At 48.3% G+C, this 23,600-nt stretch overlaps 1 protein-coding gene across 2 annotated transcripts in view; it reads right to left on the reverse strand.

Annotated features, from left to right (window-relative positions):
• Positions 1-1,338: 1,338 nt before the first annotated feature.
• PDZK1IP1 (PDZK1 interacting protein 1) overlaps positions 1,339-23,600 on the reverse strand; it is a 49,398-nt gene continuing 27,136 nt past the window's right edge. Inside the window, exons 1-5 of one of the 2 annotated variants that reach the window (XM_067535510.1) lie at positions 23,454-23,530; positions 21,668-21,894; positions 10,651-10,759; positions 3,903-4,004; positions 1,339-2,579 (exon numbers count right to left, since the gene is read on the reverse strand). In XM_067535510.1, coding sequence (XP_067391611.1) covers positions 2,507-2,579; positions 3,903-4,004; positions 10,651-10,759; positions 21,668-21,734 — 351 coding nt within the window. In that variant the 5' untranslated portion in view covers positions 21,735-21,894; positions 23,454-23,530 and the 3' untranslated portion in view covers positions 1,339-2,506. Of the gene's footprint in view, positions 2,580-3,902; positions 4,005-10,650; positions 10,760-21,667; positions 21,895-23,453; positions 23,531-23,600 lie in introns of those variants that run through there. The other variant, XM_067535509.1, reaches the window with a different exon arrangement.

A 23,600-nucleotide genomic window follows, 5' to 3' on the forward strand; every position in this document is an offset into this window, starting at 1 on the left:
GATGCTTAAGTCTTTTTGTAAAGCACTTTCAGATCTATGGATGAAAAAGCTAAGTACCATCATTCAATAAAAACCCATCTCCCTTCCCCTTCCCCACCGCAGAACCTTCTCTCAGCCAGGTTTCCAACCAAACAGGTCCCGATGTCTGTTGAGTTTTAAAAAGTTTAGTTACCTTACCTGATTATTATCTCTGCGCAAGCTATTTGTGGCCTGTTCTAGAGTGCAGAGAGAATCAGAACAGAAATGACAGTGAGGTCCATTGGCCTTAAATGCTGGAAAAATCACCGAACTGATATGCATCAATATATTATTTAATATTTTCCCTGGGGAGGGTGGGTCAGGCTGATGGAACATTGAACACCTCCCAGTTTGGTTCTTGCTTTAAACCGCAATCCAGGAGACCTCATCGGGCAGCTGAAATCCTTCGGAAAAGGCTGTGACATGGGATTCCCTTTGCAACCCACTATTATCAATAGTATACCGATGGCTCTTAGACCTCTGCTCCAACAGAGATCAGGGCCACGTTATGCTAGGCACTGTACACACACATAGTAAGAAACAGTCCCTGCCCCACAGGGCTTATAGCCAGAATAGACAAGACAGACAAAGAATAGATAGTTATCCCCATTTTACAGATGGGGAACAGAGGCCCAGATCCACACAGGTATTTTGGCTCCTAACTCCCACTGGAAGTTAGGCACCTCAATACCTTTGAGGATCTGGGCCTAGTGACTTGACCAAGGTCACATGAGGATTCTGGGGCAGAGCCAGGGATTGCACCTAGATTTCCTGAGTTTCCATCCAGTGCCTTAGCCACAAAACACATCCTTCTCTCTCTCTTTCATCAACGCTCTGCCCAGCCCAGCATTCCTCGCTTGCTCAAAACTCCTGCCGAGGCTGGGTTGGGCCTGGAGCCTAGCCAGGAGTGTGGGGGAGCTGATCGTAGCCCTTCTTGTGGCAAGCCCAGGCTGTGCCCGCCTTCTGCATGTTGCTGGGAATGTCATTTTTTTCACCTGGCCTGAGGTTCTTTCCTGTTTGCAAAATTCTTTTGGGTCTCTCTGAAGACAGTCCATGCCTTGTAACTCATCGGAGGCTACCACGATTTTTAAGAATAATTCTCTTTATTGCTACAAGGAGACTATGTTCACAGTAGGAGATTTCTGAGCCTGCAAATGCATCCAGTTGGCTTCTTTGTTCATAAATAGACATGAAAAGGGGAAAGGTGATACCATTACCCACAAAAGGATGCCCCGCTTTGGCAATCAATAAATAACTAGGTCTTGGGGGAACGTGCGTGTAGGGAAAGAATACTTGAGCTCCTTCGGCTATAAAGAAAGATTATTACACTGTACGGCTTATTAATACAAATGCTGTTACACATGGCAAGGACTAAGAAGAAGAGATGTCAGAGGTGACATTATTTTAGGCGAAGAGAAGGTGGGGGCTTCTGTATACACAGGGCTGCATTGCAATCTTTCAGTCCAGCCCAGAACAGACTGTGATTCTACAGGCAGAGGCTGGTCTCTGCTTCCCTCTTCCTTCTGTTGGAGGGCAGGCAGAAATAAATCTGGGCCAGACCTTTATTTCCCCTTCTGCATCGGTTCTGGTGCAGTCATTGGGTCAAAGGGCCTCTCCCACTCCCTCCCCACCTACAGGGAACGGGGAGGAGGAGGCAGCAGTGATTTTTATCCCTCCTACCCCGGCCCAGGCTTGGGTGATGCTGGAAACGCATGACAGTGGGGCCAATTAGCAGGGACTGCAAGAACAGCCCGGCCACTTTTCAGTCGTGCTCCGGTAATCAATCGGTACGGCTGCCGCCAGAGTGGTTTGAAGCGTCGCTCCGGCTGCATGGTCACAAAACCACTCCAATTTGACCCGACCCCCCCTCCCCTGTACAGATGGAGGGGCAGCCTGGCCCAGTTTCAGCGAGGGGCCTTGTCACCTGGTGCCCGGGGGTCACCACGCCACTTGAATCTGATGGAGGGGCGGCCAGGCCAGATGGTGCCGTGCCGTGACGCGCGGGGAGTCTGTCCCTGTACGGCGGAATGCAGGGGAGTCCACCAAAAACTTGATGTCTGATGGCACCGGCTCATGCACTGTATGTGTAAGAGACAGCAGGTGGGTTCCTGGGGGTCGGGGGGGGATGAGCAGGGACTGAACCAGGGTCCCTGCCGTGGGGTGAGCAGAGACAGAATTCCTGCCCCCCCCCCTAAAAATATCTGAACTGGTGCCATTGGACTACGCAGGGGCTTATTTCCCTGCGCTGGCACGCAGCAGGGCTCACGGCTGAGCCCACAAGAGGTTGTTTCAGTCAGCAAAAATTACGCTCCAGGCAAATGCAAATTCAAATTCGTTCCCAGAAGCAATCTTTGTCTGTGGGGGCGTGCATGCATCCAGGTACGATGGCTTCCCTCTAAAGAGCTGACCATAGTCCGGGAATACAAAGTTAGAATTGGAGAGGGGTGAAAAAGGATGACAAGACACGGGTGATCCTTGAAAGTGGCTCCTACATTGGAGTAGTGATGACTTTCCCCTCGTCCTCAATGATGTTTTCATAGGCGTGCTCAGTTCCTTTGGACCTGAAATGATACAGGTAAGCCATCGGTTGCTGTTAAGTTCACAGTATACGCACAGAGAAGTAAATAAAAACATAAATGCTCTTGCTGGAAGGTTGCAGTGTAACTGACTTCACTGCTTAGAATTCAGAACTAAAACACACAAGAACCCAAAACTGACCAGGGCAAATTCATAGCAGAATTTATTGATCTAGTGGAATAAATTTATTGACCTAGTATGCAGCGAGAATTCTGCTGGCGGGCAATTCAAATGTGGCCGGCTGGTGTAATTCAGTTTTACACCCCTTATAAAGATCCTGAGTGCACACCCTAATGGAAATTCCCTGGGTGCACACCCAAATTAAATGTGCTGTGCACGCCTATGCTAATATCTATGCTGCTCTGCCCTCAGTTACACCTTATCACTGGTGGGAATTGCCAAATGGCGTGTGTACTGAAGGCCCCGATCCAGCAAAGACTTATGCACCTGCTTAACTTTATGCTTCCTTGGGACTCCTCATAATGCATAAAGTTATGCAGGTTCATAAGTGCTGCGGGATTGGGGATCATTGGCATTATCTTTGCTCACGTAAGCCAGTCCCAGAAAGCCTGGACTGGCCAGAAACAAAAGTGAAACTGGCCAGTTTCATTGTCCAAGTGGTCTGAAGAACAAATAAAGGAGCCAGGCAGCACAATGGGTGCACAAACCAGTTTGATTTCAAAAATCCTTTGTGTTTTCATAATCTAAACTGTCATTAAGGACGAAGGTCCAGAGTATTCACTCTGCCCTTTTAACGTTTGTCACCTGATGGGCTCCCTGGCTTTACAGGGCAAATTTGGGCCCCTACACACACAGAGAGAGGATGAAAATGACCAAAGGAAAAATTCTTCCAGTGCAGGTATACAGGAGAGCCAGGGCTGACAAGAGTGGAGGAGAAAAGGGGGGACAATTGTACTGGGGTCCTGGGCTCAGGGGGCCCCCAAATCATTTGTAACAGGGCTGAAATAGGGGTGGGGCCCCAGAAAACATGATGTACCAGGACCTAAATTTATCTCAACAGGCCTGAGTAGAGCCACCATAAGTAGCTCAACGGTTCTTTCCCCTTCCCCCCCCCCATCCAATGCTCAGCACAGGGGGTGTCTTGGGGGCACAGGGCAGGACTAGGGGCAGGTCCAGCGGTGAGAGGCGGGGCTGCTTGAATTTACACTGGAGATTATTTTGATCATCAGAGCTCAGAAGCTGAATGGCTTAACAGTGACATAAAACCTTTCCGCCCTTCTCCCTGCATAGCACAGAATGATGAATCCCTTGGGATAAACTCAAAAGCTCTTGAATGCCTGGCTCACCTAAAATCAGCAGCCGTGGTTGAATACCTCCCCTCTGTCCCGTTGGATACGACAGCCTCTTCCTTCTTGTTTCCTATGGTCAGCACCGACTCTACATTTTCCCTAACAAAAGAAGTACATTGGAAAGAATTTAGACAGCACCATGGAAGGACCGTTGGCTGGATTGTATCTGTGCTTCTTTGGCTAACATGCAAGTGAGTAGCAGTTTCAGGTCAAATGATTTCACACACCGGCTGGGCATCATTTGAACAATAATCCCAAATTTATACATTACTTATCAAGCCATTGAGAGAGCGAGAGAGAGACAAGGTGGGTCCATTAATAGCTTTTATTGGCCCCGTTTCTGTTGATGGAAAGGACAACCTTGCTAGATTCCCAGAGCTCTTCCTCAGGTCTGGAGAAGGTAACCAGAGCATCCAGGCTAAATACAAGGTGGATCAGATTGTTAAGCATAAGGGGATCACAGGTTGTAGGAGACCATGCATGGCGAACGGTCACAATATCATAGAATCACAGAAGATGAGGGATGGACCGGACCTCAGGAGGTCATCTAGTTCAACCCCCTGCTCAAAGCAGGACCAGATACGTGCCCTTCTGGGCTTACACTCTGTGAATGAAATCTACTAATAAGGTGAGCAGTGGAGTTCTTGGTCTCATAGAGCATCCCTTGAGTTTTGTCTCAGTGTGTCCTCCTGTAATGGAGTTCCACCCAGTTGGTTTTTGATTTTCACTAGTGAACCTGATTAATTCTTTCTTGCTCCCCTAACAAGCGAACCTCGGAAGGACCCGAGATCTGGTTCACTTAACACACACACCAAACTATAAATGCTCATCCAAGCTCCTAATAATAGTTATCACAGCATTTGTAGAGGTCTTTTCACCCACACATCTCAAAGCACTTGATGAAGGAGGTCAGCATCATTATCTCTGTTCTACACAGGGGGCCAGCTGAGACAGACAGAGGGAAAGTGCCAGGACAAGAACCTGTATCTCCTGAGTCCCAAGCCAGTGCTGTAACCACTGCACCACACTGCCTCCTTGCGGTAGCATGGCCCGAGGGACAGGGATCTGGACTGGGAGTCAGACACATCAGCTGGTGTAAACTGTCATAGCCTCATTGAAGTGCTTCCCCTTGGTCTCTTTTCCCAACCCTCAAAGCACTTTACAAACAGTTAATCAAATTGAACTTCCGAGCACCCCCGGACCACCCTTCTTTTCCAGATGGGGAAACTGAGGCACGGAGCATAATTAAGGTCCAGAGCCTCAAAAGTATTTGAACGTCTAACTCACTGATCTCAGCCTGAGTAATTCACCCAAGAGCACAGAGAGAGTCTGTGGTGCTGGTACAGCCAGGAACCAGTCAGCTAAACTGGACCGAAGATTTCAGGAAAAGAGGCTCTCTCACAAGTTTTTTTAGTACTTTTTCTTTCTCATCAGGCAGGGAAAACACCACCAGGATAGCCGCCCAGGGTATTTCAGTTCTTCCTCTGCCAGCTGCAACCCAGCATTGCAAAGACGCAGGAGAATAAATTGGTTTGATTTGGGAGAGGTGATTCCAGATGGGTGCTGGGGGATCTCAAAAGGGGTAAGCAGACAATTCTTTCTCCAGGCTTCAAAACTACTCCACAACAGCTACTCTAGCTACCCTGTATGACCCTCTAATCCTTCCTAGGACTAGGTGGTCCTCCACCAGACCCTCCTCATGCCCCAGTCCCATCGGCAACAACCCATGCTGTGTCCAGCTCAGCTCCTTGGATCTTACTCAGCTCTCCATTGCAGATCAAAGTACTCACCACTGGCTGGCTGGCATAGTTCCTCCCGGAAATGCTGCAGCCACTGCAATCACGGAGCATTATGGGACAAGTGACCTTATACTTCAGGGCACCAGGTTGCTTGCTGCAGAGAGGGAGGTGGGAAAGTTGGAGCAAAATGCTCCTCCTAGCGAAGGAGAAGAGGGGGTTCAGGAGGTGGTTTCATGGCCTATCTTTACAATGGGAACAAGGAGGACCCAGGGAATTACAGACCAGTCAGCCTAACTTCAATATCTGGTTAATAAGCACCTGGAGTAGAACAGGGTTATAAGGAATAATCAACATGGATTTGTCAAGAACAAATCATGCCAAACCAACTTAATTTCCTTCTTTGACAGGGTTACTGATTTAGTGGATGGGGGAAAGCAGTAGATGTGATGTACCTTGATATTAGTGAGACTTTTGACACAGTTCCGCATGTCATTCTCATAAGCAAACTAGGGAAAAGTGGCCTAGACTAAATTACTATAAGGTGCGTGCACAACTGGTTGAAAGACCATACCCGGAGAGTAGTCATCAGTGGTTTGCCACCAGATTGGGAGAGCAGGCCTCTGTACTGGGTCCAGTACTGTTCAATATTTTCATTAATGACTTGGATAATAGAGTGAAGGTTGTGCTTATAAAATTTGTAGCTGACACCAAGCTGGAAGGGGTAGCAAGCACTTTGGAGGACAGGTTTAAAATTAAAAATGGCCATGACAAATCGGAGAATTGGTCTGACTTCACCATGATGAAATTCAATAAAGACAAGTGCAAAGTACTTCACTTAGGAAGGAAAAAATCGAATGCCCGAGTACGAAATGGGGAATAGGTGGTAGTGCTGTGGGTCTGGGGGAGGGGGTTATAGTGGATCCTAACTTGAATTTGAGCCAACAATGTGATGCAACTTCAAAAAAGGCGAATATGATTCTGGGATGTATTAACAAGTGTCATATGTAAGACACAGAAGGTCATTGTCCTGCTCTACTTGGGATCGGTGAGGCCTCAGATGGAGTACTAGATCCGGTACTGGGCTCCACATTCTAGGAAAGATGTGGACAAACTGGAGAGAGTCCAGAGAGGGGCAACAAAAAGGATCAAAACCTGACCTCTGAGGAAAGGTTAAAAAAACTGGGCATGTTTTGGCTTGAGAAAAGATGCAGGGCGAGGGAGGAGAATCCGATAACAGTCTTCCGATATGTTAAGGGCTGTTATAAAGGGGATGGTGATCGATTGCTCTCTGTGTCCATTGAAGGCAGGACAAGAAGTAATGGGCCTCATCTGCAGCAAGGGACATTTAGGTTAGAGATTAGGAAAAACTTTCGAACTCTCAGGGTAGTTAAGATCTGGAACAGGCTTCCCAGGGGGGTCGTGGAATCTCCATTACTGGAAGTTTTTAAAAAACAAGCTGGACAAACGCCCGTCAGGGATGGTCTAGGTTTACTTGGTCCTGCCACACCGCAGGGGGCTGGACTTGAGGACTTCTCGAGGACCCTTGTAGCCCTGCATTTCTGTGATTCCATGGCTGATATAGCAGCAATTGAACCAAGACTCCAGAGCTTAATCCACGTACTCCTACGGCTTGACCTAAACCTCCCTTACCAGAGCGGTAACAGACCCATAGCCTCTGCCAGCTGGGCATAGAGGAGGGTGTGTAACATACACTTACCAGCAGGTTACACACTGACTGAACTGGTCACCTGCTTTGTCTATTTCTGCAGCCAGAATGTTAATAGCTACGGCCCAAAAAGTCCCTACTCAGGGATTTTGCCTGAATATATTCACTAAAGATTTTGCTCTGTGGGATTTCTGGTGAGTTGGTCATTCTTTAACTGCTCCTTCTGCCTAGGTAGCAAAGCCAATATCCCCCGCAGCTGCACAGTGACTTTAGTGCCAGGTTTTCACCGTACGTTGCGACTAATTTGTCAGACCTTTGAATTGTTTTCTGCTGCTAACTGGTTTTTCCAGTCTGTCCCGGAATGGACTCTTGCAAAATACTTTGAAATGGTTTTTTTTTTTTTTTATTTCAACAGCAGAAGAGACGCTGCCTCAGATGGTGTCTTGGAGTCTGCGTCTGAGAAGGGGCGGGCAGGTGGGTATGTCTGTGTCTCTCAGTCTGTCTTTCTCTCTCTCTCTCTCCCAGGCCAAGTGGTTTGCATTTGGATTCAAATCTGAAGCTCACAACGTCTGACGGCGGCAATTGGACGGGCTGTTCGGAGTCAACCTATCGCACGGCTTGACGTGAGCCGAGAAGTTCAGACCTGGAGCCAAATCCAGCACTGCGCCTCCCGCGAAGCTCAGGGAGGCTTGGATCTAACTGTGCTGGTTCCAGTATGTGCATGTCTCCGATTCCTTCGGCGTTTGCTGGAGGATGATGTCGGGGACTTGCACAAGAAACGCAAAGGCATAAACAGGCAGGGATTAAGCTGATAACTGCTGTCAAAGTGACAGAACCAGGCATGGAATGCTGCCAGTTTGCTAAGCCTCCACCACGTCTTTTCTGATGAGAGGCCAAACTCAATTAAAATGGGTTTCTAGCCTTCCCCACCGTCCTCCCGGCCCTAGCACCCGGCTTCTAACACCATGAGGAGCAATGTTTCAGCCAGAGATACCACGGCGCTCCTAGGATGAGGTGGTCAAATGTGACATGAACAGTGCCGGCGAATCCTCGCCCCACCCTCAAACAGCCGCTCAGTCAGGCCACGTTCCTACCTCTTGCTGGACATTGGGAGAGAGCACCGGGATGCAACGTAACAATCAAAGCCTGTGTTTTAGCTCAAAGGCAGCCCCTGCACTAGGCGTCTGCTATGTGTAGGTCTGCCCTACCCCAGGGTATGGGGTGAATCAGGGATGTGGCCAGCTGTGCTACAGCTACTTTCTGCTTCTCCGGGCCCATGGGGGAACAGGAAAGCAGAGTCGAAGTTAGAGCAGCCCGGAGGCAGCTCTAGCTTACACTGGAGCTAGACTGACCCCTGAAGGATCCCAAAGGAGGTTTAAAGACAGACACCTTAATCCCCCTCTCTCATAAACTCAGATTTTAAGGCCAGAAGTGACCATCGTGATCACCTAGTCTGAGCTCCTGCACATCGCAGGCCACAGAACCTCGCCCACCCACGCCTGCAATAGCCCCATAACCTCTGGCTGAGTTCCTGATGTCCTCAAATCATGATGTAAAGATCACAAGTGACAGAGAATCCACCATTTATTCTAGTTCAAATCAACAAGTGACCCTGCCCCACCCTGCAGAGGGCAGCGAAACCTGCACAGGGACTCTTTCAACTCTGCCCCGAATGCAGAAACAGAGCAACTGAGGACCAGGCCCTTATTATCTACTGTATTTATTGCTTATTAGACTTTTTCTCCTTCTTTCTCTCTGCCCCTTTTCTACCCCTCTCCGTTGAGTTTTCACTCAGCCGGCTCCCCATTTCACTCCAGGTTTTCATCAGAATTTTTCTCTCTGCTTCATTCCCCTTCCCGCCTCATGAGTTCAGGATGGTCCTGGCTTGAGTCAAACTTTCAACCCGAGGATGTGTGGGTTTGACATGAGGCCAAGCAAGTTAACCCATCTCGAGGGTGGTGACCTTAGCTGCATTGCACAACCCGTCTATCCGGGGTCTGTGTTTAACAAGTTACATGTTAATATATTAAACCATCCATCAGAAGTACTTACATGGCCTCCATCTGAGCCGCTACCAGTCTTTAATGCCTTCATCCTCACAACGCCCCTGGGAGGTGGAGAAGAGCAAGTCTCCCTATTGCACTGATGGGTTCATGCCCAGCTGGGATGCGAATCTAACCTGGGCTAGCCTGCCACGCTCTAACTGTCTTTGTGGACTCTGCTGACACCATTAACAGTCCATTAATGTGCTTCGAGCTTGTCCTCTTTGAAACCAGACTAGATCAAAGTGCACTAAGGACCTATTAGTGGGCGTTAGCAATGTCCATGCAGACACAGCTGGCTAGTGTAGGGTAAATTCACACCCCAGCTTGCTGCAACGTTAACATTCAGTAGACAAGCCCTTACACCCAGATCTCAGAGGTAGCTGGGTATTTAACTCCCACTGAAATCAATGGGAGTTAGGCATGTAAATACTTTGAGGATCTGGGTCTAAATGATTTGCCCAAGGCCACACAGGAAGTCTGCAGCAGAGCAGGGACTTCAACCCAGATCTCCCACGTCTTAGGCTACTCCTGACCGTCCTTCCTCTCTGGGTGTTGCACATTTTAAAAGGGAAACGTGAGTGGGAAATACAGCATGCACATAACGGATGATGTTACTAGGCCCACATCCCCAGCTAATGCCAGGGGAGATAGTACCAGTGACATCCATAGACCAGATTTTCAGCGGCTATCAATTTTGGTACCACCGTTTGAGTCAGTGAAACATGACCTGCTGAGACGTCTTGTTAGCCAGTCGTCCTTTAACTGCCCTGTATCCTTTGGTGGCACTATGTAAGTGGCAAAACATGCGTCATTTTGGCTGGCCCTCCCGGAGACCGAGTCACAGCTGTGCCAAGTCTGCAGCGTCTGTTCTAAACGTCACCCTACTGAAGGGACTGAAGCGCGGAACATTTAAATTGGTTCAGGAGCTGGCACATCTGTCCTTTCACGTCCTGAGTCTGGAGCTTTTCCCTTGGCCACTTTAGCAGCTCAGTAACAGGAGTTTAAGTGGCATTTCCAGATTCTGGCCAGGAGAGGAAGTGAAAGCGCCCCACAAGGCTATGGAGTCACATGTTCCTGCCATCCTCTTGTGCTGTGTGGCCCACTCTTCCTGTAAACCAGTAACACGAAGGGGATAAGAAACGGGTTCCCCTTTTTTTACCCGCTTTGTACAGTGATCACACTGAGCCTGCCGCAGATACGACTGGAAATGACAAAACGATGAACGACCTGCAATTGGCGTCGCTGTGACGATAAAGAAGCCGAAATCAAGTGGAACGAGGAAAACCGGCACTTACTCTTTTTCCTGACACCAATACTTATTGACTGCAAAAGCAATCGCCACCAGGACTAAGAAAACAGCCACTGCAATGAGTCCTTGCATCCACGGCTGGAGTTTTCCCAGGGCTGCAGAGAAAGGGGAGGGGGACACACGTTAGAGATATTTTTTAGCTTCCCCTGTTCTGTTTAGGTTCCTAAACTGACTCCATTAATATAGGACTTATGGGCTCAGTCCTGCCAGGTGAAGCTGGCCAGGTGCAAGCCAGATGCTTGATTTTAAGCGCCTAAGAAATCCCACTGGAGTCCATATATAAAGCTAAGCACAGGTTTAAGGACCTGGCAGGACTGAGTCCTAAATCCTTATGAGGCTGAGTCAGCAAAGCTTCACAGTATCCCTCAGACTATCACCCCTCTTTGTGACTGACAGCATGCGTAGAGCTGGGCAATGGAACCCAAAGCTCTTGAGACATAAGCTGGCCCTTGACTTCAAGGCCATCCTGCTTTGGAAAGGACACTGGTTGATCCGTGCTCCCACCTCGCAATGAGCCGTGCAGACGCAAACAGGGAAAGAAGCCAGACTGGCATTAAAAATCCCCTCCCCCCCAAACAGGCCATCCATCCCCCATCACCATTTCAATACCATCCCACACCTAATGCAGACTACCGGGGACAGGATGGTCTTTAGCCTTGCGCAGTGGGATGGACTTTGGCACAGACCTCAGGGCAAAGCGTTTCAAAGTCACAGACTCTGACTTTGTCCTTGACAGTTGGACCAGGGACCCATCGGCTGAGCCACCCCTTTCCTCTCCCCCTTTCACTCCTTTCTATTACAGAGGGGCCTGAACCAAAGCCTTGACTCCAAATGCCCCCCCTCCCACCTCCCCAGTGTTGGCTGGTTAAAAAATCTGGGTCTAAATTTTGCATCTCAGACCCATCCCTAATGTAATATCTCCACACGTACAAATAAAATAAGCCCCATGCATTTGGGAAAAGGGCAGTCTTTACATTATACATTTGTACAGCACCAAACGCAGAGGTCCCGTGCCCAGGTTGGGCATGCATTTAGGCATAACCACAGTACAAATAAGTAATAGGAGCCACTACAGTTCTCATTCTAAATACCATTTGTTTCAGAGAGAGGAAAACAAGAAAAAACAAATATAAAGTCTCCCTGAGAGACAGAGAGAGAGCACAGTGTGGCTAACTCGGTAACATTCTGCATCTGATGGGAAAAACAAATTGGTAGCTGCCTCACAGCTACTCCCTGCCTCAATGGTTGAAGATGCAGCACCCAGAAAACATAACAGCTCCTTTCAGTTACACAGCAATATACACCACATCTTGTTTCCTTCACATTGTCCCATTACTGCAGATGCAATATCCACTGTAGGTCACATTGTCTATTCTGTTTCTACTTCCCGTACTTCTGTGCCCCCCCCCACCACTACCACATACCAGAGTACTTGAGCACCATCCTCACCCTCTTGAGAGGAAGGCAGACCTAGTGGCTAGGTGCTAATCTATGACTTGTAAGACGTTCAAGTCCTTGTTCTGCTGTTGACTTCCTATGTAACCTTGGGGAACTCCCTTAGAACTGGGTTTTTAAAGATGCCTAAATACCTTTAAAAATCTGTCCCTTATTGTCTCAGTGCCTGAATTCCCCATCTGTAAAATGGGGATAACATCACTTCCCTGCCTCAGAGGGGTGCAGTGTGAATAAATACATGAAAGAGTGCGAGGTGCTCAGATCTGTAGTAATGGGAGCCATCTAAGTACCTTCGATAGATGGCTTACCTGACAGAGGCTACAGTGATCTCCATTTTACAGATGGAGACCACAGTCATAGAAAGTCTAAGTGACTTGAACCAAGACCACAGAAGAAGTCGGTACTAGATGTATACACAGAACCTATGTCTCCAGAGTAGCACCTTAACTACTGAACCAGTCCTGCTCTCTGCTATTACGATCAGAGCAGTCACACAGAAAAATTGAACAAAAACATAACTACTCTTGCTGAAAGGCTGCAACATAACACAACCTTATTTCTTCGCATTCAAGCTAACACACAAGAACCCAAAACCAGAGAGAGAAAAAACAGGCTGCTCCTTAGGCAGCAAGGCACAGCTTGCCCTATCTTACTTTACGATGGCTTTTTCCAGACTGATTCTGAGCACACACTTCCCTGTTGAGCCCTTTAGCCTGCAAGCATGAGCAGAACTCCCCACACACACACCTTAAAGTGATCGCTTGCAAATTCAACACAGCCTCAATACACCACATCTACGGGGAGTTTTCAGAATCTCTGTGTAGTCAGCAGTATGGTGTCTCTGGCTTTTGTGTGGATGTGCAGGGAAGAGAGTGCAGAGAACACCCTATGGAGGGACTAGGGACAAGCCACGTCCCTGGATTTGGGGGAACGCAGGGACTGCTCCCTCCGTTTGCTCCTGAGGATGCCTATCACCCCAATAGGACGGTGCAGTCCGTGCACCATTCCTATGCTCTGGGGTGTTCCTGGATGGCCAATCCCTCGCTGAGCTGCCCTTGGGGGAAATGTGTCTCCACATTGCCCCCAAGACAGGACTGTGGCTACACACCCCACCCCAGATCTGTACCTACACCGTTATCTTCGCAAGCACACGGTGCTTCACCCAACCCCGCTTTCCCGAAAGCCTCCAAGCACCGGCTCACACCGAAGAGTTGCCATGTTTGTCTGACTCTGTAATCCGTCACTAATGATTATGATGTTGCAAAGCGGATTACGGTGGGCCCATTAGCATAACAAACCTGGAAAAGGAGGTGCCAGCATGTTCAGCATGATACTCTGCCGGTTGGAGGCGGCTCGTTTGGAGTGTGATCACCTTCCAAGTTTTGGGGGAGGGACGGGGCTGGAGGGGAGCCAGCCGGCAGCAGAGGGAACCAGCTGCAAGCCGGGCGGTGCATTTAGGAGGAGGCAGGGAAGCAACGGCCACAACAACAACTCGACGAGTCAAACCAAAAGCGGATGTGGGACTAATTGGCCCTGGCTCCTTTGCCAAGCCACACAGAGTTTTTCCGCCTGTGCTAAATGGCAGAGTGACCCACAAGCTGGCTCAATGGTGGGGAGCAGGGGTCACTAAAGGCGGCCATGTTAATAGCAAGGATGGATTGGGGGGTAAATCTTGGGACTCAGGAGATCTGGCGTTAGTTCCTAGCTCTGCAACGGACTCCCTGTGTGACCCTAGGAAAGTCACTGACGTCCACATGCTCGAAGTATTCAGGTGCCTAATTCCATAGAAATCAATGGGAGTTCGGTAGCTAAAACCCCTTTGCAGATCTGGGCTTCGGCTCCCCAGCTGCACAAGGGGGACGATAAATCCTTCCTTTGTCTGGATGGCCTATTTAGATTGCAAACGCTTTAGGGCAGGGACGGAGCCTTGCGATACAGACGTAAAGTGCCCTCAAATCCACAGACACCCGCTTTATGTCCCGGGATGCGGATATCCGCGGACCATTTGTTGAGGATCGTGGATCAGATGATCGTGGAGGTTGGGACCGCCGTGATTTCTGGGGCAGGGCTGGAGCAGCTGCCACCGAGGGGCGCAGCCAGAACAGCTGATCAACTGTTAGGCGGGCAGACGGGGCTCCTCAACTGTTTGGGGTGGCAGAGGCAGAGTTTTTCTGGAACTGGGCTGGCTGGTAAAATGTTTCCTCTAGATTAGCAGCACAGCCTACGACTCAACACCGGCCCCGCTCCCCATTCCGTAATGGTCTCTCTTGGACAATGGTCTCTCTGTTTGTTTTCGGAGTACTTGTCCAGCTCAATAAGCAGCACCTTGGTCGTGACACGGTAAAGCTGAGTCAGCACTCCCGTGAATAACTCCTGTTGACAAGTATTTGATCGAGGAGGCTGGAAACATCTCCTCAGGGGTGAGTTCTGCTGCTAACCAAGATCCCAGAGGATCAGGACTTTGTCTTTCAACAGGAAATTGAAAGGCAAGCTGGTTAGAACAACACCCACCTGGCCTATAGGCAACGGGCCAAATTCAGGAGCGAGGTGAATGGTGGTGGTGAGTTACACATCAGGGTGCTTGTATCAAGCTGGCCTCCAGTAGTGCATATAACAAACGTAACCGATACCAAATAGATATTCTACAGGGGTTGGCAGGGCTGTTGTAGCTGTGTCGGTCCCAGGAGAGGAGAGAGAAAAGGTGGGTGAGGTCCCGGCTTTTATTGGTATAATCAGGTTGCAACCCACAGGAACGTCAGGGTGAGCTGTGCCAATTAATGCCAGGTGCTGGGATTTCTGCAGATGATGTGCAGAATACGGGCCCAGTTCCGCCTTCAGTTACATGAGTGCAACGCCCATTGACATCTGAGACTGAGCTGTGAGGAGCTACGTTATCTTACGCCCCCCTATTGCTTATATTTCCCACCGCATCCTCCTTCCCAAGAAGCCTGTGGAAGTCACTGCCTGATGAGATCACTGAGCCCAACCCTCTCGCTAGGTTTTACTGAAGGGTTGGAGAATTTCATGACCACCTATAACACTTGTAGCTATGGCAGCTACGGCCCTGATGAGGGAAGCCAAGTTTCACACACAAGGGAATTATTATTCCTCCCCTGCACGGTATTCACAGTTGTCTAGGGGTTGCCTCAGAGGGGAGTGGTCTGCCCCCGACGCACAAGGGAACTGGCCACTGTCAGCGTTGGGGTTCGGAGGAGGTGCCAGAGGTCTGACGTGGCAGGCAATGGGTTGCTGGAGGTTAGCTGGGCCGGAGGAGGGAGCAGCAGAGCAAACCTAGCCCAGCCGATTGGACAGTTACACAAGGGCTACTAAAAATACACGGCCGTTTCTGAGCTCCAGCAGGGGAGACGGGACCAAAAGGTGGAACCCGGGGTAGCTAAAGGGACAGTTGTGGAGTGGTAGTGCTCAGCTCATGCCCTAGGTCAGCAATGGTCCCCGCTGCAAAGCTCCAAATCCTACACTGGCTGGGGTTTGGACTCAGGGGGTTGGTTAGGTATCTCTTAGCTATTTACCTCCTCCCCCCCCCATTACCACAGTATCTGGGCATGTCAGAGTCTGCAGGGTCCACATCCTCACTGTGCCCCCTGGGTGGTAGGGCACTGCTGTTATCCCCATTGAACAGAGGGAAACTGAGGCACAGCGACACTCAGTGACACAGGGATTCTGTGGCAGAGCAGGGACCGGAACCCAGGTGTCCCCAATCCCCATCCATCCTCCCTCCCCAGCTCTGGGCCCGGATCTCTTTGCAGTTTGATCCTGGCTCGTGTACCTCCTCCCAGAAATGATCCTGTTTGCGGGACCCAGCTCGGCGTTTTCTGTGTCTGGTTTTGTCATTTTGGCGCCCGTCTTTACAGGCTTTGGTCACGTGAGAGGGTTGCTGCTCAGAGGGACACGCTGGCTGCTTGATGGCGCACTTCTGCACGTCAGGCTCCTCCGTCCCGGGCCGACTGCCTGTTCCCTCCCTGCTCAGTCTCTCCCATCCCATGAGCCTGGCCTGCGAGCCCACTGCCCCTCCCCAAACTAAAAGTCTCCTTCACACACCCCCTGATGTCCCACCAAAGTCGCCCCTCTGACCTCAGACCCTGCTCCCGCCGTCTTGTTTTTTCCACTTTGAAAACCTAGTGGAAATGCTTCCAGGGGCTTCATCTCCAGTTCCCAGCAACTGACTTGGCTGGAAGCACAGCCCGTCTCTGTCCAACAGACAGCTTTCCCTCCTGAAGTCTGTGACAGGCACAGCTCTGCCGAGAAACAAGGCGGCGCAACCTGGGGGCGTCCAGATCAAGATGGGATGCACTCCAGCGTGACTGGAGGGAACGTGCCGACATGAGCACGCTGTACAGTGGTGCGATAAGGGCAAAACCGCAAAGATATCGCCAGCAGAAATCCACCGACACCACGCATGTATCACTCCTGAGCATTCGGTTGCTGCTGTTTCATGCAGCGTCTGATGCGAGTGCTTTAGGGGGCCTGCTTTCTAATGCAGCTTCTAAATTTGCCCCGTGAGCCTCCAGCTTGAGTCCTTAGTGGGGTTGGAACCCAGCACCTTTAACTCAGACCACGACTGCGTGGAGTAACACTGTTAGCTTGCAGCATTAATAGAGGCGTTGGGCCAAATCATTGACTACTGTAAATCACATAGCTCCAGGACCTGGCTTGTTATCCTTATGCAGCTCAGCCTCTGTGGGATGAGACGCACACTGTGGGAGCATGTTCTGTTTGCACCCAGAATTTGGGAACGTGTCAGAGTCACCCGCTGTTGCTTGTTGAAGCCCTGCAATTACACATCTAATCAGCGCGCACACACACAGCTGCAATGTGCACATGCAAAAGCAAGGGTTTGCCGGGGCAAAACTGCAGGCACAAATGTAGAGGCTGGCTTGAAAATTTTTGGCTCCTTGAATCTACATTTGAACTTAGCCTTAACTACCAGCACGGCAGAGTTACAAACTCCTTGTGAGCTATTTACTTCAAGGCTGATCTCCATGACAGAAAAAATAAATAAAGGCATGTCTCAAGCAGAGCCCAACAGCCGTTCCGGTTGTTTGAAAGGGCTTTTCCATGAAGAAATAAGATCAGGACGGAACTCCAGCCCTGAAACTCTGGGGAAGTTTGGAAATCTGGATCCGCCTTTCACAACTCAGCCTGTAAATGGGGCAAATGAGCAATGCCTGCCCGTCAGCTGCTGTGATTCATGGTTTGCCATCTGCCTGTTGTTCTTCAGAGGCAATGTGCTCAGGTGTGAATTTCCCTCCTTAGCAGATGGGACACAGGGTCATTAGTGATACTGCCTAAGCACAAATGGATTTCTCAGGTTACAAGAGCCTTGATCCTTAAGGCTTTTAATAGCGCACATGAGTGGCTGGGTTGGGACACTGCATGCCTCCTAATCCGAAACACCCGTGTCCCTGTGGATTTACCGTAAAACAGGGAGATGAAGGTTTCGGCAGTTCCCCCGGCTGGCAGCGGTTCTGGTGAGCCTGCTCAAAGAAAGAGCTGCAAACAAAACACAGAGACCCAGATCCTCACCTGGTGTAACTCATCTGAAGTCGATGGAGCCACACATACATACACGAGCTCAGGATCTGGTCCAGGAAGCGTGGGCAAAGATGTCACGATCCAGATCTTCAGCTGGTGTAAATATATGTAACTCCCTGGACTTCAGTAGGACTCTGCCCATTTACACCAGTCAAGCCTCTGGCCCACATAATGACAGAACAAATGGCTCTTTATTAGCAGCTGTAAATGTGTATTGCATACGCTCAGATTTATAAAGCAGAGTCATAGACAATCGGCTGCCAACTAGACTTGGTGTTGTCAACTCTCTTGATCGTACTGGGAGTCTTGCCATATTTGGTGTTTTCTTTAAGCCCCAGCTCCTGGAATCCTGTGATTATATGAGACTTTCCATTCTTATGTAAAAAAATAAATAGTAACTTTCTAGTCCTTGTGCTTGTGGAGAAAATATGAAGCGAGTACAATCCTAAATGCTCAGTAAACAGAAGGCAAATATAAAGACCGCAAAATGTATAATTCTTTTTCAAAATCTCACGGTTTTTTTAGCCAAGCTCGTGATTATGGGTGGATCGGATTTAGGATTTTTGAATGCACAGGTTTGGCCGTACTGTAAACTTCACAACCAAACAGAACAATCCCGGCAGTACGCGAGGCAATCACTTCCAGCCCTGATTTAGCACAAGACATAGGTTGAGGACAGTCTGTTCTGCATGCTTAAAGATCGATGGCCAAAATCATCTCTGAGAAACGTTAACACTTGCCTAACTTTCAACAGGAGACTAGTCCCAGTGACGCAGTGGGATTACTCATGTGTTTAAAGATTTGCTGAAGCAGGGATCCAGGAACACAAGTGCAGCCTTCACAGGGGCGGCGTCTGTGTAAAGGCATCTGTTGGCATTTCCTTATACGTCATAAACAAGAGGGCTTCTCTCCTTGCACTCAGTCCCACCCATGGGGCTGTGCAGGTAGAGCTGTGGGGAGGGATTAACCCTAGGACTGTGCCATCATCCCAATTAATCCCGAATCCAGGACTGGGGGGAGGTGGGGCGGTAAAATCTGAACCAAACATTCATAACGGCTTGGGTTCAGGGAGCCAGTTTGGACCTATTTCCAAGTGCTTCATTTTTTAAAAGAGCAAACCAAACAAAACAGAAAGAGCCAAAAGAACCTACTCTAACCCATGTGTGAGCCCTTGACATACACCAGATACTCCTGCAAGATGCACACATTGACAGGTATAGGAGCCATATCCTGGATAGACACAAGTCAGCAAAACTATACGCAAACCCAGCTCGCTACAAAAGCGGGGTTAGCCCGACCCGCCTTGATTCCTCCCCGCCCCAGGCGGAGGTTGGATGAGACGTGCCCCTTATCCTATCCAAATTCACACACTATTCCTCTCTCCCTACAAGCGCAGCATGTCCCCTTTCTTGTCAATGATTGTCAGAAGGATTTCCATATTTCTGCTTTGGCTTCTGTCATGGGCACTTTTCGTTTCCCTGAATGTCTCCAGCGTCCTGTGCATCAAAGGAGATTGTCCAAGGTCAGCACAGGGCAAGGAAAGTCCCGGCAGCACTTGGACAGGGCAGGGACCAGAGAGCAAGTGGAGACAGGAAGGAAGGGGAAGATCAGCTGGATACTAGCTGGTTGGTGAGCGAGCACCCTAATGCCACGCCTTAGCTCCATCACCCTGGATTATACCTGTTGCAAGATGGGTGCAAAAGAGAACATGCATAATTACCCTCAAAGTTGGAATTGAATAAGTAGCAATTACACTTGGGAAGCCGAGGTTCCTGAAGTTTCAAAACACCCTCCTTGCTCTGGCTCAACTCCACTGACGCTGATTTTCTTTTGTGACCGTCTGATCTTTAATTATTAGTCTTCGGACATTCATGGCAGCCTTCTGATTACAGGCCCAAACACTCTGAGCTGGAGGCAACCACTGTGCCCACAAAAATGCGCACACACAGAGTTGCATGTGCAAATCGGGAGAGGGAGGGGGAATGCCAAAACAAAGAGCCCGTGCATATGCTATTACCTGACTGGCGCATATCAATGCCCATATCATAGAATCATAGAAGATGAGGGTTGGAAGGGACCTCAGGAGATCATCTAGTCCAACCCCTTGCTCAAAGCAGGCCCTACCCAGGGCCCAAGCACAATTTTTTCAGGCCTAGTACAAACTTGTAACACGGACCCCCTCCCACACACATACCACAATCCCTCATCCCAGACATACAATCTCACGAGCCATGAAAAAAGTGTGATTCTGAGATTACTGTTACATGTTCTACATTTCTGAAAAATGCCCCCTCCCCCTTTGCTATTTTTGTTTCTATAAATATCCTCAGGCATGATCTACAATTTAGCCTCAATTTTTTCCTCATTGCAATGGGGGTTGCAGCCTGGGCCGGGCCCCCCAGGGTCTCCAGGCCCTGGTAAAGTGTACCCTTTTCCCCGCCATGTGGGGGCCCTGGACCTACCCCAACTATGACAGAACTAGGAGCAATGGTCTCAAGTTGCAGTGGGGGAGATCTAGATCAGATATTAAGAACAACTTTTTCCCTAGGATGGTGGTGAAGCACTGGAATGGGTTACCTAGGGAGGTGGTGGAATCTCCATCCTTAGAGGTTTTTAAGATGCAGCTTGACAAAGCCCTGGCTGGGATGATGTAGTTGGGGTTGGTCCTGCTTTGAGCAGGGGGTTGGACCAGGCCAGTGTTTCTCAGCACTCTGGGGCACCGTCAGACCTGAGCAGGTGTGCCAGGGAATTTTTTGAAAAACTACTTGAAGAGTTCTGGATTGACTCATGAATATTCATGAGTTCATTTGGCGACTATAAGGTGGCGTGCCTCAAAATCATTAAAGGTATCAAGGCGTGGCCACGGCAGAGAAAAGGTTGGGAACCATTGGACTAGATGACCTCCTGAGGTCCCTTCCAACCCTAACCTTCCATGATTCTCTGAGCACATACACACTGGATGCTGAGGAAAGGGTGCATCTTTCTGAGGGGTTTTGAAAATGTGGCTGTTTGTGAGCTTTTGCCGTATCTGAAAAGTCATGTAGGTCCCTAAATGCAGAAGAACGTTAAAAAGATCTAGTCCTGCTTCTCTTTAAGTCAATGGCAAAACTCTCTTGGATTTAGTGGTGCAGGATTGGACCCTAATTCAGTAGGATACTTGGGAGATCCATTGCCGTTAAATTCTGAGATTAAGCAAGTAAGCAAACAAATGAGTTCGAAACAGTAAAGGATGGAGTGGAGGTGTACGTGTGTGTTTGTGTGTGTGCAGGGCAGGGGGGATGGTGTTTCAAGGACATTGAAGAGATAAGATTAACTTTAATTATTCATTAGAACACTTGACAATATTTAGTCATATGAAATGTCCTGTCATATTTAATAAAAACAAATGACGTCACAGTAGCAGGAGGCCTCCCAGCCATTAAGTCTTTGCTGAAAAGTGGGTGAACCCCTGGATTTTGGGGAGGTCTTTCTGGCAAGCGTGATAATTGCAGATTCACAACGTGAGAATTAGGGAGATCTCACTGCATAGATCCTAGAGTAACCAGAAAGACAAAGGTCTAAAGAATGTCTTCATTGCAAAAGAGAGTGTGTCTTTGATATCAAATTAGCTATCTCTATGTAAAATCCTAGTGGAGTTATAATAGCGTCAGTGAGCTACCTCGAGGTAAAAACTACCTGTCTTTCGTCTCTCTCCACTAGATTTCACAGCAAGACAGCTAACATACCTTTTTTTGCAGCAAAAGCGATGTTTAAAATTAAATGAACCCCAGGCTGTTTTGTTTTCAAACTCTCAGCAATTCATTTGGGACACAGACAGAATATCTGGTAAAGCGCATTGAAGTCTATCTCGTTTACCTGGTTAAAAACAAAGTTCCTGCAGTTGCTTGTCAAACAAAGACTCATTCTTTCATAGATCAGCTATTTCACTCATTATCAGAAACTTAGAAGACTCACCCACCCGAGTTCAGCCCCACAAAGTAGCAAATCACACTTACATTGCTGGCAATTCACTGGCTCCAAAGCAATTAAAATGCATAGGGCAGCAACGTGGAGAGTACGCATGGCTGCAGAGAAGTTGTTTTCTTGTTCAGTGCTGAGGGTTCTTTGCTCTGTGTGAGGAACAATGAGCCCTGTTCCTTCTCAGAAGCTTTGGAGAAAGCCGAATGTGAAATCTGATGACCCAGAGTACACTTAAGCACGCCTGCCTCCCATGGAAATGAGCCTGGGTAAATTATCAGTGACAATAATAAGTGGCTATTTAAATCAAGTTGCTCGGATTTATCAGAACAAGGAGGTGTAGATGGAATTTGCATACCTGCTTCCTCTTTGGCCGAGGTGAATAAGTAACAGCCAAGATTGTTTGGGAGTTTGCAGAAATGTGGTTTAAGTAATTGGCAGTTACTGTAGGGCTTGAAGAGATTCCAGAGGAGACAATGAATCATGTTTATTTGCTTGGGGTGGGGATTGTGGGGAACTGATACCATACTCAACAAATTCTTTCTGGAAAAGAGCACCCTGCCATGTAGACTATTTGCCTGACACCAGAAAATGCAACAGCACCAAAACAGAAAACCAAATCAAATGAAATGTAGCATTTGTAAAACTAAGCCTTCAAGCTCTCACCAGAAATAGCTCCATGGAAAATAGACTCTGCTGGCTAGTGGGTATGTCATTGCCCTAGGGAGGATGAAACCAGCATGGCATAATGAGCCCTAAGGGTGACTCTTTTTTAGCTCAAATGGTAGGATCTTGTGTTAATGTAGGATGTGATTTCTGTCTCAATTCCAAGTGACCATGATGTGCAACATAGTGATAATCATGGCATCCCAGAAAGCCTTAGAACTTCAGAAATATATACACACACTGAAGTTCCAATGAATCCAACAAATAAATTTTCTCCTAAGGTACCTGTGATCCAGACATTTCAGCACTGTTCTGCTGGATAAATTGCAAGCTCTTCAGGGCAGGGACTATCTTATAGGCCTGTAGCACATTCTGGGTGCTACTGGAATACAAATAATATGTAATGACAAGGTGAAACTGATGATAAACAAAATTGAAATTGACCTGTCTGGTGTCATTGTCTAGGCTGAGAAAAAAGGAAAATACCAAACCCAAAGTAAACAAGCAGCATAAAGCAAATGAGATTGTTTCATTTTCAGTTATATAAGGTGCTATTAATAACATAGAAAAGGAAATTTGTGGTTTTAAAATGCTTGTCTATTAGCCAGATGCATTACTGACAATCCGAATCATTCAAAATTCACAAGTCAGCGCCTCCCCCCCAAAATGTGTCAGGTTTGCAGATCATTTCTAACTCAGTAGTTTCTCTTGAAGATGTGCAGGGCAGGGCAGGAGAGAAACTGCTGAGTTAGAAATGATCTGCAAACTTGACACATTCAAACTGGGTTTAAACAGAGACTTGGAGTGGCTGTCTCACTACCGAAGGTAAATTACTTTGCCCATCCATTCTCACCTCCTACTCAATGGTCGTCATTAGGTCACAAGTACTGGACTCCACCTCCCCCTTTGTTCTCAATGCACTTGGATTCCTATATGATACCAACTCTGTGTTACCTATTTTTGTATTACTGCATCTGAAGAAGAGAGCTAGCCTCTTGAAAGCTTATGTCTGCAAATATTAAATCTGTTAGTCTTTAAAGTGCCACAGAACTCTCGTTGTTTTCACTATTTATTCACTAGTCTGCCTGTAACAAGGCTAATTCCAAAGTCTAACTCACTGGATTTTAACTCCAAGATCTTAAGCAGCATTTTTCTTACCTTGTTTCTCTGTAAATTTTGATTATTGTCGGTGGAAATATTTTGACATCGGTTTGCCTGTATTTGGTGAAATCGACGTTTACCAGCATTTACCAATAAAATGTAATCCTTCCACGCCTAGTTATTTTCCACTTTTACACACCAGTT

The sequence above is a fragment of the Emydura macquarii genome, unplaced genomic scaffold (genome assembly GCF_026122565.2).
Source record: "Emydura macquarii macquarii isolate MOO-44397 ecotype Brisbane River unplaced genomic scaffold, CSIRO-AGI_Emac_v2 contig_3506, whole genome shotgun sequence".
Classification (NCBI taxonomy): Eukaryota; Metazoa; Chordata; order Testudines; family Chelidae; genus Emydura; species Emydura macquarii.